At 47.9% G+C, this 16,084-nt stretch overlaps 1 protein-coding gene across 1 annotated transcript in view; it reads left to right on the forward strand.

The window, feature by feature from the left end:
• Chmp4b (charged multivesicular body protein 4B) overlaps positions 1 to 15,668 on the forward strand; it is a 44,311-nt gene extending 28,643 nt beyond the window's left edge. The window contains exons 2-5 of the mRNA XM_059261694.1: positions 11,574 to 11,751; positions 13,326 to 13,440; positions 14,291 to 14,417; positions 15,427 to 15,668. Of these exons, the coding sequence (XP_059117677.1) occupies positions 11,574 to 11,751; positions 13,326 to 13,440; positions 14,291 to 14,417; positions 15,427 to 15,491 (485 nt within the window). The 3' untranslated portion in view covers positions 15,492 to 15,668. The remainder of the gene's footprint in view (positions 1 to 11,573; positions 11,752 to 13,325; positions 13,441 to 14,290; positions 14,418 to 15,426) is intronic.
• Positions 15,669 to 16,084: the final 416 nt, after the last annotated feature.

The raw sequence follows: 16,084 nt of genomic DNA on the forward strand, positions 1-16,084 counted from the left end.
CCTCCTGTCTCAACCTCGCAAGTGCCAGTTTGTAGAGGTTATAATTGTTTTAGTGTCCTGGCTAGGGCTGTGGATACTGCTCAGTTGTCAGAGCAAGTGCCTAAAATGCAGGAAGGCTGGCCTATTTCCTCAGAACTATATAAACTGGGTATAATGGTTCTGCCTATAATCCATCTGTAACCCAGTATACAGCAGGCAGACACAGGAAGAGAAGTTCAAGGTCATCCTTGGCCTCATGGTGAGTTTGAGGCTAGCCTGGGCTTTATATGACCTAGAGGCTAGAGAGATGGTTCAGCAGTCAAGAACACTTTGGTAGAGGACCCGGGTTCAATTCCCATCACTCATATGACAACTTACAACTGTCTGTAACTCCAGTTAGGGGATCTAATGCTCTTTTCTGACCTCTGCGGGCGCGTGCACACACACACACACTCAAACACATACATAAATACATAAAAATAAAACAAATCAGAAATAAAAATCTCAAAACAAAAGTCTCTTCTAATTCTAACATCTGTGTTCATACTGTGTTACTTTGTAACAGTTGAATTTTTTTCTTTGCATTATGGTTATCCCTATTCCCTTTTCTTATGATTAGAAACTTTTGGTTGAATCTCAAATGTAAATTTTTCCTTGTTGGATACTATTATTTCTGTATTCTTATAGAGTTTTTTCCTTGGGAACTGTTTATCCTTTTAAGATCTGCTAGTTATGGCTGAGCATGGTGATACAAATGAGTAATGCCAGTACTGAGAAGTCTGAGGAAGGCCAGTCTGGACTCCATTTTGTGGTCTTATTTTAAAAATCCTCACAGTGGGGTGTACATGTGGCTGTAATCCCAGCACTCAGGGGTTAAGCAGGAGGATGACCTGGAGTGGCAGTGTAGGAAGATAAGGCCTATGAGGCCGAGAGATGAGCCAACCTGGAGTGTTCCTGAGGGCCTAGCAATAGACACTGTCAGGAATTATGATTGTGCCCAGCCAATGGGGGCAACCGCGCAGTGTCACTGACTCAGGAAGCAGCCTGCGTGCTGGGAGGCGGGTATATAAGGCTCTCCTCATTGCTGAATAAACAAATCTACTGTTTGCCTTTCACCTGACTCCCGTGTCTGTGCTGTTGACTCTGTGCTTTTTTGTCCCCCTCCCCCAGGGAGCCGTTAGGACCCAGCAACACTGGAGTTCCAGGTAGTTATTGGCCATTTGAAACCCTCTTAAACTGAAGAAGAAAAGGCTGGGGTTGGAGGTATAGCCTGGTGCTGGAACATGTGTTTCTGTGTGAGGTATTGGGTTCAGTTACCAGCACAGGGGCGGGGGCGAAAACAAAGCAAGAGATGGCTGTGGGGCAGGGGAGCCTGCCAGAGTGAGTGCCCCCAGCAGAGGGATTTCAAGAGGGTGGTAGTGTTAGAAGTGTAAGGAGATGGCAGGAGGGATCTGGCTTTAATTCTTCCCGAGTGACATTTATGGCCAGCATTAAATCTGGGGGCTGACTTCCTCTGCCCAGCTGGAGTAGCTGAGTTCAGAGGCCAGCAGGAGTCTCTGATCTTTTTGAGAGGCTGCTAATAAATACCCCACACAGAGTAAACGTGATATATGACATACTCAGGAAGTGGTGTGTGTAGGTGTTAATTGCACTTCAGGATGATACATGTCCATCAGGAGAGTTTTACCTTTGTGTTTGTTTGACTTGATAGTGCAAATCTCAAATTCTGTGAGCTCCCATGTTGTAAAGTTGGAGGGAGACTAAAGGGAAATGTCTGTTCTCCACTCCCATGCCTTTCCTGGGGAGGCCGAGGCTATGAGATGTGAGGGGGTCTTACTTGTGACCTCATTTGGTGATGACACAGTTAGAGTTAGATTCCATATACAGACATGGGGTGTGTGTTGCAGGTGCTGTTGGGACCCAAGTGTCTTCTCTCAGAGAGTAGAGAGAGTGCTGTCCATTCAGAACACGCCTACCTAGATTCTTGTCTGTTAGCTTCAATGCTGTGACCTCAGGCAAGGTGTTGAGCTTGTTTTCAGTGGGACATAGCCTGCACTGCTGAAGACAAGCCCGTATATCAGGATAATTCCTGTTGGTTTCCCCCAGAGGTAAACTGGATGTCCAGCACTGTCAGGTAGCAGAGGGGCTGTCGTATGCTCTATGGTGACCAGAAAAGTACACCATGCCTCTTCTAAAGCTGGCCATGAATAATGTACATATGTAATCCCACTGTGTAAAAGGCTGTAAGGCAAGGAGGATCAAGAATTCAAGGCCAAGCTGGGCCACATAGTGAAGTCTCGTCTCAAAACCATCAGAGACAGAGAAATAGAAAGGTAGGTAGACACATCAGAGGGCTGCTGGCTGCTACTTAGCATTTGCAGAATAAGCCCCAAATGTAGATTTGGGGGTAAAATATAATATAAAAAATAAATGTAAAGACCTTTTGTCTGTTTTTTATTTTACTTTTATTTTTTGAGACAGAGTCATATAACCCAGGCTGGTGTTAAGCCTACTGTGTAGCTGAGGGTAGCCTTGAACTTCTGGTCCTCCCAAGTGCAGGGATTGTAGGTGTGTGCTGCCATACTAAGCATTTATTTGTTTTTATGAATTTGTTTTCCTTCCTTGAGACTGGATCTCACTTTTGAAGTCTACACCAGCCTCCAACTCAAAATCTTCCTGCTTCAGCCTCATGAGTGCTAGGATTATAGCCTTGTATCACCACATGTGGCTAAGGCCCACATTTTAATTAAAACAAATTTTAATAAAGACACAAAATAGCTAGGACCTATGTGTGGGCTAGCCTGGTTCTGAGTTTGAACTTCTGAGAGCTGTTCAAGTGGAATTCAGCCTGGCTGATAAGCAGAAAAGGACCTTGGCTTTGGGTAGATCCTCAATAGCCAGTGATAGGCCTACCTCTTTCCTGAGGTCCCTGTCCTGGTCTGAGTTATCACCATGGCTACTTTCTGGTTGCTGCTGTGTCTGGGAAGTGAACCCCCTTGGGGTCAGGGTCAGTGGAGAGTGCTTGTCTAGCACATACATGGCCCTAACACAAAAACAACAAGAATCCCCACCTCTTCCTACCCAGGCAGAACCCTGATGTAGCAGAGCCAAGGGGAAGCCATTCCCTCTTATGAGTCGTGTCGGCCACATTGGCCCCTGAACTCTCTCCCTCGTGGGTGATTTCCCTTCGTCTCTCCTCTCTTGTGTCTCAGGCCATTCCTTATCACAGTCTGGAACAGCTCCCTCTTACTAAAGTCTCCACTACCTCCCTTGTGGTGTAGTCATGGGATGGCCAGGCTCACTGTGCCTTAATAATGAAACCACCAGGCCCTGAGGTGTCAGAATTGAAGGAATTAACATTGAGAAGTGTGGTTTCTCTGTGTAGTTTTGGTGCCTGTCCCGGATCTCGCTCTGTAGACCAGGCTGGCCTCAAACTCAAAGATTGCCTGCCTCTGCCTCCCGAGTGCTGGGATCAAAAGCCTGTGCCACCACTGCCGGCCCTATGCTGTGTTTTGCAGATGTTGATGTGTATATGTCTGTGTGTGCACATGCACACTGTTTATTTTGCTTTGTTGGGTCTTTTTTATTAATCTTGGGACTGATGATTATATTTTCCTGTTAAAATAGGCTCTGTCCAGAATTTTCGCAGTGGCAGACATTTTCTGAGCACTTACTGTGTATCAGACTCTGTGCTCAGCATGTCACATCATACTTCATTTTGACCAGCACGATAACCTCTTGAGATTGGTACTGTCACAATTATGAAATTGGCTCAGGGTGATAATGGTAGAGCTGGACTTCCCAAGCCACGGTTATAACATGCTGTAACCCAGCAGATCCTAAGTGTGCTGGACCATGCAGGTGTCTCATCCAGTTGTACATAGAACACACTATGTGCTGTCTCAGTGCCTCTGGGTGGCTCAGCATTCTGTGAGGTTGTTATTGTGGGGCTTATTTCTTTCTTCTTTGTCTGTGTTGCACAGATAAGAGTCCTTTTCTCTAGAATCTTCCTCTGCCGAGAGTACTGTACTGCCTGTGTACTCCCTGTGTGTCTGCTGATGAAGTCAGCAGGGTTTCGGACTCCCATTTCCTGGTCATACACAAGTACTTATTTTACCATCTCTAAATGGAGTGCATTTGCTCCAGGCCACGGAGAGCAAATTAGGGAGCAGGGAGACACATCGCGAGAATGATGCTGCTTGGAAAAATGTGTCTGTGCTTTTGACCTGGACTCCCCAGCTGTGTGGGAGTAAGTACAGTGATGTTGGGGTATCATTCCAAGGCTGTTTCAGAGTGAGGCTGGCTGGTCCTCAGGGGATCCTAAGACAAAGCAACCTGTTTGGACTTTAGAGGTGCGTTTTTGCTTCTGAGAACTTAAAAAAAATGTTATAACATTTATTTAGAGGTGGGGGGGGGGGGCGCGAGCAGATCACAGAACAACTTGTAGGAAACGTTATCTCTCCTTCCACCGTGTGGATCCTGGGGGATCTACGTCAGATCATCATGTTTGCTGGCAAGTGTCCTTACCTGCTGATCCATCTCACTGGACCTGGTTCCCAAAGAGCTTTGTGTTTACTCTAAAGCCCAAGCTGCTCCTGCTGCCTTTTTACAGGGTAGGAAAATGAAAACTCCACCCTAACCCAGCCTTCTGGTACTGTAGGTAAAATCACAGCACCTACTCAGAGAAAATACCTTTGACCTGGGTCAGTTGTCAACACTTTTTTTTTGTTTTTTTTCCTGTTTTGTTTTCTTAAAACAGGGCCTTATTCTGTTGCCCAGACTGGCATAGAATTACAGATGTGAGCCACTGTGTCTGGCCTCTTTTTCTTCTGAGGACTTAGGAGAACACACAGTGTCATTTTTCAGTTCTTCCATGGGTCAGCACAAAATCTTAAACAAGATTTGCAAGGGGTAGAGTTTAGGAATGAAAGAGAGGAGCTGAAGAGATGGTTCCACAGTTGAGCATGCTGCTCTTGCAGAGGACCTAGAGCTCAGTTTCCAGAACTTACATTGGGTGGCTCAGGCTCTGCTCCAGGGGATCCAACCCCTCTTCTGGCTGATAGCTGCTCCTGCAGAAGATCGCCTTTGACTTTGGTTAACTGGGATTTTGTCTTTGTGTCTTGTCTTGCTCTCATACATAGGACTGATGACAGATGAGCCCCTAGCCTGCTTTCAGCAAGTGATCAGTGGCTTGATGCCTAGTTCTAGTCTCCTAGCTCATGGTTCTCCAAAAATCTTCATTCACAGCAGAGTGAGGCAAGAGCCCTTGAAAGAGGGCTAGAGGCAGGTGAATCAAGCCTCTCAGCTACCTTTGGCTCTCTGCCTGTTGTGGTCCTACCGTGCATGCCCAAGCCACTGAGGGGTCTTTATAGTCCCATTAATGCTGGAGGCACAGTGTTGTCTTTTTTGGGAAATATCTTCTGGACTGTGCTGGTGTTTGTGTGGTATATGCTGATTGGGAAGGAAGTACACAGACCCTCACCCCACCCCGTCTTCACTTCTGATGGGTAATTCAGTTGTAGATCATGGCTCTTGGAAGAACTTCAGACACTGCCATCTACTTGTGTGAGAGTTGGCTCCTGGGCTCTCCGTGTACATAGGGAGTGCGTGGGCATGCTTTCTTCAAGTCCGTTGAGGTGGTTTGGGCTGTTGTCATCTATACTGAATGTGGGGCTGATTGCAGCACTTAGACCTCTCTTCTTCCAGGAGAATCTAGTTGACCTTGGCCTAGAAGAAAGGAAGTCCTCCCTAGTGGTGCTGAACTGACATGGCCTCTGTTGTTGATGCCTTGTAGAAGGGGTCCAGTGTTTGTGAATGTCTTCCCTACTAGTTGCTCTGCTTCTTGGGGTGTCTCCTGCACGCTGTCTAAATAGCTGTTAGGAGGGCTAATGAAGCAACTGTCTGGAGACTGGTGTTTATGTCAACATGGTTGCAGTTGCTTTTGCTTCAGCTTTCAGAGCCAATAAAGCTGGTTATTAGATTCTGTAATTGCTGCTGTAATTACTCTCTTGGAACTGGCAAAGGCATAATTAAATATGGAGATTTCACAGACTTTTTCTCTTCTAAAAACAACCTCTTAAACTTCTGTTAGCAGGGTTAAATTTCTGCTGTTAAAGCCAGTGTGTTTACAAAAGGCACTGAGTTCTGTGGCTGAAGATGGGTTTCTTTGGATGCTTCCTCTTTGAAGATTTGGCTTTGACGAACAGCTGTTCCTTGGCCTCGAAGCTCTTTCTTTACCATAACCGTCCAGAATTTGAGAAGGTTGGCAAGTCCTTGTGAGCCAGTTTGCATTTATTTATGTAACTACTGGATTTGGGCTCTGTGGACTTTAGCTACTTAGGAAAACAAGTCTGGTTAGAAATCTGGTTAGATGGGGCTGGGGATTTAGCTCAGTGGTAGAGCGTTTGCCTAGCAAGTGCAAGGCCCTGGGTTCGGTCCTCAGCTCCGGGGTTGGGGGAGGGGACAAGGGGGAAAGAAGAAAGAAATCTGGTTAGAGCTGAGTACAGTGACTCGTAGCTTAATCCTAGCACCTGGGAGGCTGAGGCAGGGTGATTGCTGAGAGTTCAGGGCCAACCTGGACTACAGTGAATTCCAAACCAGCCTGAACTATAGCATAAGAAAGGCCTTGTTTCAAACTCCCACCCCAAGTAGATATCCAGGTGGGAAGAAGGGAGTTTTACTTGGACAGTGTTGAGAAAGAAATGTGTCACTTGGCCCATGGGAGCACCTGTCCCCTGAGTTATCCTCCAATGCAGTGCCCCACATTTGAAAGTACAGGAGCAGGAAGTGAAGGGCTGGGATACCTGTGTTCACACACGTTCTTGGGGGCCGGATGTCAGCAAATGGCACTTCTCAGGGTTACTTTACTTGTGAAGCATATTTTGGGGTTTTCTCAGAGTGTACTCTTTCTTTTTAGAGTGGTCAGGTAGTTGAAAAATACAGGTTAAATATGAGGTAGGAGGAAAAAAACCCATACGTAGTCCCTGACAGACACCAGCCTGGGGAATCCACTGCTTTCTGGTATGAACTTTATATGCCCGCAGCAGGAGGGAGATCCTGGAGAACAGGGTATTTTCTGGGGACCTTTACCTAGCTTCTGCATGCTTACCTTACAGTGAGGGGTTTGCAAAAGGAGCTATTGTATGAACCAAGAAAAAGGCAGGGAGAGGCAGGGAGTGTACCCACCTGAAGACTCCTATATAGAACATATACTCCTCTGGTTACACTGATAAACCCATTGTAAATAAAAAATAAAAATTGCATACAGTACTCCTTACATAGCTACCTTAAGTGCTAGGATGGGATCATTTGTATATGAAAACACATGGAGTTAAAGATTCAACTTGGCGTATATTAACTAACTGCATACCAGTCCATGTGTTAGATGTTGGTCTTAAAAGACGGATAGTAATCATCATTTCATTCACTGGGGCTTGCTTCCTTACTTCCTGGTGTATTGGCATTTGCTTCCAAGTCATTATTCTTGGGGGCTTTTAGTTTGTGTGTGTGTGTGTTTGTATAATTATATATGTCTAAACATATATAATTTATTTTTTGTTTTGTTTTTTTGAGACAAGGTTTCTCTGTATAGCCCTGGCTGTCCTGGAACTCATTCTGAAGACCAGGCTGGCCTGGCTTTGAACTTGGAGATCTGCCTGCTTCTGCCTCCCGAGTGCTGGGATTAAAGACATGCACTATTACCACCCAGCATATATATTTAAATTTAGTTGTTTGATTGGTTTTAAGACAGGGTCTCCTCATGTAGCTCTGGTTGGTCTAGAACTCTTTGTAGACCAGGCTGGCTTTGAACTTGGAGAGATTCACTTGCCTTTGCCTCCCAAGTACTGGGGTTAAAGTGGTGTGCTATCATGCCTGGGATTTGGGGGGATTTTAGAAGTAGAGATGGATAATCAGGAAAATTTAAGATTTGGCATACTAGGATTCACTGCTAACCAGAAAAATGTACTAGAGAAAAAGATAAAGTGGTTTTAATGGTGTCAGTAGGGAAATAATAACTTTAGTTTTAGTCAAGCAGTGGTGGCTCATGCCTTTAACCCCAGCACTCAAGAGGCAGAGGCAAGTGGATCTCTGTGAGTTCGAGACCAGCCTGGTCTACAAAGCAAGTTAAAGCTGTTACACAGAGAAACCCTGTCTCCAAAAACAAAAACAAAACAATAATAATAATTTAGTTGTAACTCGGGCATTGTCAGCTACATAGTCAGCTCTGTAAATTGATAATCTCAGCACATTAAGAAGGAAGGCTGTCAGGCGGTGGTGGCGCACGCCTTTAATCCCAGCATTCAGGAGGCAGAGGCAGACGGATCTTTGTGAGTTCGAGGCCAGCCTGTACTACCAAGTGAGTTCCAGGAAAGGTGCAAAGCTACACAGAGAAACCCTGTCTCGAAAAACCAAAAAAAAAAAAAAAAAAAAAGAAGGAAGGCTGATATGCCTTCACCTTACTCTTTCTTGAGAACTGTCCAGGCGTCAATTGCAGTCACTTTTGAGTTTGTGCTGGTGGGGAGCAGGGGACAAGAGCTGGGAGTGGCCGAGCTGTCCTCTCCCACATAACAGCCAATGACCTCGTAGAAGAATGTTTTCCCTTTACGGCCTCCAAGTCTCCATGTTAGGCTGTGATCTGGAGTTTCTGTGCTACGACAGAGTGCTAGAGGATTGAGTGACATAATTAAGTGACTGCCACACAAACAGCCTTTTAGACTCCAGAGTACTCTGTAGGTGTGTGTGTGTGTGTGTGTGTGTGTGTGTGTGTGAGAGAGAGAGAGAGAGAGAGAGAGAGAGAGAGAGAGAGAGAGAGAGAGAATGTGTGTGTACGTGTGTCCGTCTGTCTGTCTGTCCCTTGGTACTAGAGATTAAACAGGTACTCAGCCATGGAGCTACATTTCTGACTCTTTTGTAGACAGGTTCTGTTCTCAGTTGAGCCCTGGGAGGTTGGAATGGCTAGAAGGAGCAGGGGAGTCTGAGGAAGGAGCACTTGGGAGATGGAGGGCCTTGCCTGAGAAGGTCTGAATGAAGGCCTGAAGTCACTGGATGATTGGGGTGGGGGTATTAAGTTTCTGTCACAAGTGAAGTAGCCCCAGACCTGGATAACTTGGTTGTCCTGCTTGCTGTCATGGTTGTTGAGGGTGGCTGTTCCAGCCGGGTGCTAGGGTTCCCAGACTAGGCTTATGGAGAAAATCCGATCATCTCTTGCATCTGCAGGACCCTGAAGGTAGGAGGCTGTAGTGTGGGCTAGAGAGCCATGAAAACTTTTTAAGAAAAGTGGTTGGATTTATTCTTCTTGGCCACTTCTTGCTGGGCTGGTGACTCCCTCCAGGGCGAGAGAGAGCCTGCTAACAGAACAGCACAGCACTGGCTTTGGATTCCGCACCAGGTTTAAGTCCTCTGGGATTACTGCCTGGAGATCCTGGCTGAGTAGTAGGACCACTCTGAACCTCGTTTCCTCATCTGCTGAAACCTTGCAGGGTTGCTGATGTGAGAGCCTTCCACAGCATGCACATACAAGTTCAACAAGGGGGCTGGGTCTGCCCTTTTGGTGCTTCAGGACCAGATCTAAGTCAGCAGATTCAGTGGCTTTTCAAGCTTCAGTGAGGGCCAGTACATCGCTCTTCTCGTCTGTTTGAGGTTGTCTTGTCCAGTGGTTTTCAACCTTCTAATGCTGTGATCCTTTAATACAGCATGTATTTAATACCACATGTGGTGACCCCAACCATAAAATCGTTTTCACTGCTACTTCATAACTGTAACTTTGCTACTGTTCTGAATTGTAAGGTAAATATCTGATAAGAGACCCTCAATGGGGTCGTGACTGCAGGTTGAGAGCCTTTATCCTCTTCCTCTGGCTGGGGGATTTGGCTTTTCTGCGGTGCTGGGGGTTGAACCTAGGATTGAACTGTGTCCCCAGCCCTAACCAGTTTAAATGTTCCCTTTCAAAGACCTACTTATGCTGGGTATGATGGTACACGCCTTTAATCCCAGCACTTGGGAAGAGAAGTCAGGTGGATCTCTGAGTTCGAGGACAGCCTGGTCTACAGAGAGAGTTCCAGGACAGCCAGAGCTACACAGAGAAACTCTGTCTCAAAAAACCAAAAGACCTAATTATTTTGAGGCCAAACCATTGTTATTGGCAAGTAGTTCTTAGAACAGATGCCTAGGCTAATAGTCAGGTGTCTTCAACCATCAGACATTGGGCACAATGCTGTCATCTACAGAGTTCTCCGTGGAGAAGTACACAATTGAGTTACCAAAGGAAAAAAACAAAACAAAACAAAACAAAAAGGTAATTTTACAGTGTTTTAAGTAACTTTACAGTTTTGTGTTGGGTATTCATATATACCCTGTGGACATGTTGTAGGGTAGACAATTGAAGTGGAAGGAATGTGTTAACTTACAAAGAAACTACCTCTGTAGTGGAGGTGATTGTGACCTGCACCTTTTGGGGATAGAACTGGTACACACCTCCTGGATGAAGGAGCATGCATGCATGAGTGCATGTACGTGCAGCTTCCCTGACCCAACCCAGCCCAGTCCAGCTGTTCCTTCTGCCTAAGCCTGCTGGGCTACCTTTCTGAGAATGTAAGGGGAAGGAGCCCGCATTTGAGTGGGGAGATGTAGTTTGGTCCTAGCTTTGCCACAGATTGGTCTTATTGAAATGCTTGCCTTGACTGGAACATCAATTGACAAAATGATCTGTCTCTACACAGGCTGAGAGCTAAGAGAGCAAATACCATTGATTTGACCAAATGGTTAAACTCCAGATTTGTTCATGGCAGGAACCCGTCTTCAGTTGTGTTTATGTGGTTTCTGTTACAGAGAGTGCTGTACTAGCCATCAGTAGGCATGGGGCTCTCTGGTTTTGTTCAGTTAATTTCCAGACAGAAAGTACTGGCTTGGAGAGCCAGAAACATCTTTATGCTGTCCTCTGTTCCCACTGTACTTTCAGAAGCATAACAATTTGCAGAACTGTTGGCTTTGTGGGACATAGCATTTTAACCAAACTGATCTAGTATTTGCTACAGTCATTTATTATTTATTTTTGTCCTTTATTTGGTGTGAAATGGCACCAGAATGGTGCTTTATAGTAATTAGAGCCGGCAGGGTCTTTGTGTGTGTGTGTGTGTGTGTGTGTGTGTGTGTGTGTGTGTGTGTGTGTGTGTGTGCGCGCGCGCGCGCGCGCTATCTGCTTTGCTAATATGCTAGGCTGTTCTGTGTGTTAGCCCATTTACTCCTCACAGTGAACCTAGCAGGGAAGCTGAGCCACTCACCTGTGTCTGTGAGCTGCAGTTTGATCCCAGAATGCATTCTTACTCTAGGAGCCTGTCCATACTTTGATTTTTGCAGCAGATGGGGTTGCCAGAGAATTTAAACTGTGTTTGTGTGCATCTTCCCTGTCTGCATTGTAAGGTGTGTGAACTTTGTGCCTTTTCTTAGAAAACTGAATGTGCTCCTGGGAGACGTTAGTAGCCCTCTTACAGAGGGGGCAAGCTGAGGTACATGCAGTACACTTGGGAGAAGGGTTCCGAGTCCTCTCTGACATCACGCCATGCCAGGCACACTCAAGTCTGCTTTCTTCCTTCCAGCGGCCCTGCAGGCTCTGAAGCGCAAGAAGAGGTATGAGAAGCAGCTGGCACAGATCGATGGCACCCTGTCAACCATCGAGTTCCAGCGGGAGGCCCTGGAGAATGCCAACACCAACACAGAGGTGCTCAAGAACATGGGCTATGCCGCCAAGGCCATGAAGGCTGCCCACGACAACATGTGCGTGCCACTGCTGGGGAGGGGACATCTGGAGGGAGGATGTTGCTGAGGCCGTGGTCTGGTTGTGGTTGACTCCCTCTTTGGAGTTTCTGAGTGGACGGTGGCCTGCTGCCTGTTCCACGAGAGCTCGGGAGCAGAAAGAGAAGTGGTTTTCTTGCTCTTGCTTTGCCGGGTGCCAGGTTATCGAGATAGGCTTAGTTCCAAGTTGGGACAGTCCTTAGAAGGTCCTCTCAGCCGCCTCTGTTCATCAGACTGTCCCGGAGATGAAGCTGCCTGTGCTGAGCGGGGATGGGATTGGCCCTCGTATGTGCGCTTCCTACAGGGTCTTTGAGTTTGTCCTTAGGTCTGCTGTGAGGGACCTGTTTGCCTCTCCCTGCCCTCAGGCTATGGCTGCCCTCGCTCTGCCCTCAGCGGTCCTTCCCTCCCTGGGGACGGTTCTGTGCCAGTCGCCTGAGAACTAGATACTCAGCCTGGTTCCGGTTGTAAAGAGCAGGGTCTTTCCATGAAAACACTCAGTTGTTGTAGTCCCTGGCACCTCAGCTGGCACCCGGGTACTTGGAGCCCTTGCTGCTTTGGCTGCTCAGCCATGTTCCAGCTCCTCAGGGCTGGCAGGATGCAGCCTGGCCTGCATTGTACAGCAGCCGTGCCCTTCATTTACACACTGTCTGGAGCTGCTCTGCTGAGTGTTAACAGTCTATGCAAACCACGTTGAAATATTTATTAGTGGGCTGGAAAAATTTGCCACTCTTTGCTCCAGAGACAAGAGATGCAGGAACATTGCCCTCCCTTGCATGAGGTGTGGGAGTGTGCCGTTCAGGTGAAATCCAAATCCCTTCATTTCTGCTTTCCCAGACATTTAGCACAACGGATAGCATGTATGTTTTGAAGTACACAGTTAGACCATCCTGAATAACTAACTGTGTGACACACAGTGTATAAAACACACGCATGTACCTTTCCTTTGGGACCTCATAGGTGTTTGAGTAGGGAAGGGCATGGCTGTGTTCTGTGGTTTGTGATTTTTACCTCCTCCTGTTTAGAGTTGCCTGGGGCTTGAAGAAGAGGTCTTGGCACAGGAGTTAAGTCCTGTGGTCTCAAATCGGTTTATAAATCTGTTTATAAATGGGGGAGGCTTGATTCCACCCGGTGCTAAGCCTGATTTCCTTCGGTGTTGGACTAAATGATGTCTGCTTGATTCTGTGATTGTCAATTTGACATTTATTTTGAGTGTGTGTGCCCATGCCTGGTGCATGTGGGAGTCGGGACAACTCTGGAGTCAGCTCTTTCCTTCCACCTCTGTGTGGGTTCGGGACAAGAGCTCTGGGTTCCGGGGCAAGACCTCTGGGTTCCGGGGCAAGAGCCCTGGTCACCAGGCTTGCACGAGTACCTCACTGGCTGAGCTTTCTCGCCAGCTCGTGACTCACTTTCGAAGGGAAGGAGGAAGGCAGTAATAACAGGCAGCTTCCTGAAGGAGAGCTACTGAGTGCGGAGAAGCAGAGGCCATGCAGCAGGGTCTCTGCTCCAGGCTCAGGCTGGTCTTCGCTAACGTGATAACCTGTTCATTTCACTTCAAGGGACATTGATAAAGTGGACGAGTTAATGCAGGACATTGCTGACCAGCAGGAACTTGCAGAGGAGATTTCCACAGCTATTTCCAAACCTGTAGGCTTTGGGGAAGAGTTTGATGAGGTGAGTGGTTTCTTGAAGATCACGCGAGTCTCTCAGTGGCAAGCTTGAGGCTTGGATGTCAACAGGCATAGTGTGCACCTCCTTGGATTCTGGATTTTTTTTTTTAACTTTTAAAATGTATTTCATGGTTGGCATAGTGGCATATGCCTTTAATCCCCACACTCAAAAGGCAGAAGCCAGCCTGGTCTACATAGAGTTCCAGGACAGCCAGAGTAACAATGAGACCCTGTCTCAAAAAAAGAGAAGAAAAAGAAAGAAAAGATCATTTTGATTTTATATTTAAGAGTGTTTGCTTGCATGTATATCTGTGCACCACTTGCACGCCTTGTTCTCCTGGAGGTCCAGAAGAGGGTGTGAGCACTCACTTGGCAGCTAGCAACAGTCTGTAACTCCAGTCCTAGGGGATCTGATGCCTTCTGTTGGGGGCGTTGCGTGCACATGGTGCACAGACACAAATGCAGACAAAACACGCCTACACTTAAAATCAAATCTCAAAAGAGCAAAAGCAACAGTGTTGATGGTGCAGGCTTGTAACCTAGCAACTCGGGAGTCGGGGCAGGAGAGCAAGAAGCCTGGACCATAGAGGGCAACACCAGAACCTGTCTCAAACCCTTACAAAGGTGAAAAAGAGTCTGGGTGGTAGAGCACTTGCCTAGCATATGCACGGTCTTGGGTTCAGTTCCCAGTACTTCCCCCTGCAAAGGAATGAAAAGATACAGTCCTTCTTCCTAAGAAGCTCATAGGTGGGACCCCAGATGCATACATGCACCTGTGACCTCCTCAGAAGGGTCACTGGGCATCAAGGGGAGGAATGACTGCAGGGAGGGTCTCACCACACTAACTTTTGCAGGACGAGCTCTTGGCAGAGTTGGAGGAACTTGAACAGGAGGAGCTAGACAAGAATTTGCTGGAGATCAGTGGGCCCGAAACAGTCCCGCTACCAAATGTCCCCTCTGTAGCCCTACCGTCCAAACCCGGTGAGTATGCCCACAGTTGGGACACACCCTGGCACCATGAGAAGGGGGTGATCTCATGGTCAGTTGACTTCGGTTTGGGTTCTGAGCCAAAGAGGGAGTGTTGTGATGACTATGATGCTGGTGTCATTTGCAGGACAGGATTAACCAAACCTCAGCACTGCTGACGTGGCCAGATAATTCTGGGGGCAGTGGGGCTGTCTTATAGCATAACCCCTGACTTCTCCCCACCGGATGAGCAGCCGCTGCTGCCACACAAGTTGTATCAACTACAGTGTCTCCAGACATTGCTACATGTCCCCCGTGGGGTTGGGAGTGGGAACTAACAGCTTCTGTTCTAGAATGGTTTTTCTTACCACCCAAAGGGGAAAGTTCTAGGCACTGTGCAGAGGTGTGAGAACTTAAGTCTTGCTCCATCTAGGACCCTGCCCTCTGTGCGCTCGGGAAGGAACCGGCTGGGCTGGTTTGTTGGCCTGTTTGTAAACCATCACTTCCTTGTCTGCATCTTCTCCTTCTTCCTCTCCCGAGTGCTCCACACAGAGCTCCTAAAAAGGCAGAACTGCCCACGTGGAGTGGAGACAAGGGCCTGCCAGCAGGGTGTGAACAGGGTGTGACCCTCTCCCTCTGCCACGGTTAAGAGAGGCCCCTCGCTAGTCAGGGGCAGTCAGAGGCAGCCAGCAAAGCATGGCTCCAGCAACTCCAAATGGGGTCAGCTTGGCAAGGATTGCATCTCTTGGAGGGATGGTCTTGCCTCTCTCCCCAACCCTGGGTGCTTCAGGACTGCGGGACGGACTCTCAGTGTAAGACAGCCCCTCCTGGTGTGGCTGCCCCTACGGGGGCTGAGGGGAGTAGCGGTGTGCCTGGTTTCCTGAATTTGGGCGGCAGCCTGTGGGCCCAAGAGCAGCGCGCTGTAGGCCTCAGCCAGCTGCAGGATAGGGCTGTGTGCAGATGCAATGGAGCACAGCCCCAGCTCCCAGCCAGCCTTCAGAAATCGCCCTTTCTGTCTCCACAGTCAAGAAGAAGGAAGAGGAAGACGACGACATGAAGGAATTGGAGAACTGGGCCGGATCCATGTAACTGGTCCAGCATAGGCTGGGCCCGGACAGACTCTGGTGGCCTGTGCGACGGGCAGGCGCGTGCGTGCGTGCGCAGGGCAGGCAGGACGCGGTGCAGGCAGCCTCCATCGCTCAGCTCTCACCCAAAGCAGTAGCCGCATCACTGCCCACTCTCGCATAGCATGGTCTGTGCCCAGGGGCGGGCGGGGGGAGGGGTGGGCGGGAGGGAGGTGCCTGCTGTTTATAATGTTGAATTTCTGTAAAATAAACTGTATTTGCAAATCCAACATTGAGCTTCTGGACTACGCTAACTCCACTGCTGAATCCTCCGTGGAAAGGGTCGGCCACTTGCAGTTGAAACGATCCGGAACTGTAGCCTGTGTCCTTAAGTCAGCTGACTTGTCCCACATCTCTGTAAGATGCGTATGGTACTGGCAGAAAAGTCGTTTTTCAAAAGCCATAGATAGGCTTCCCCTTGTCCTCAGCCGTCATAGCACATCTGGTTTTGGTTTCCTCAAGAGCTGTGTCTCTGTCTGTCACCTGTGTACCAGCCCGTGTTTACCTCCCTGACCCTGTCACTCCTGCTCCCCTGGTCTCCTGGAGTTTGTGAGACGG

Source organism: Peromyscus eremicus, chromosome 4 (genome assembly GCF_949786415.1).
Source record: "Peromyscus eremicus chromosome 4, PerEre_H2_v1, whole genome shotgun sequence".
NCBI classification, from domain to species: domain Eukaryota; kingdom Metazoa; phylum Chordata; class Mammalia; order Rodentia; family Cricetidae; genus Peromyscus; species Peromyscus eremicus.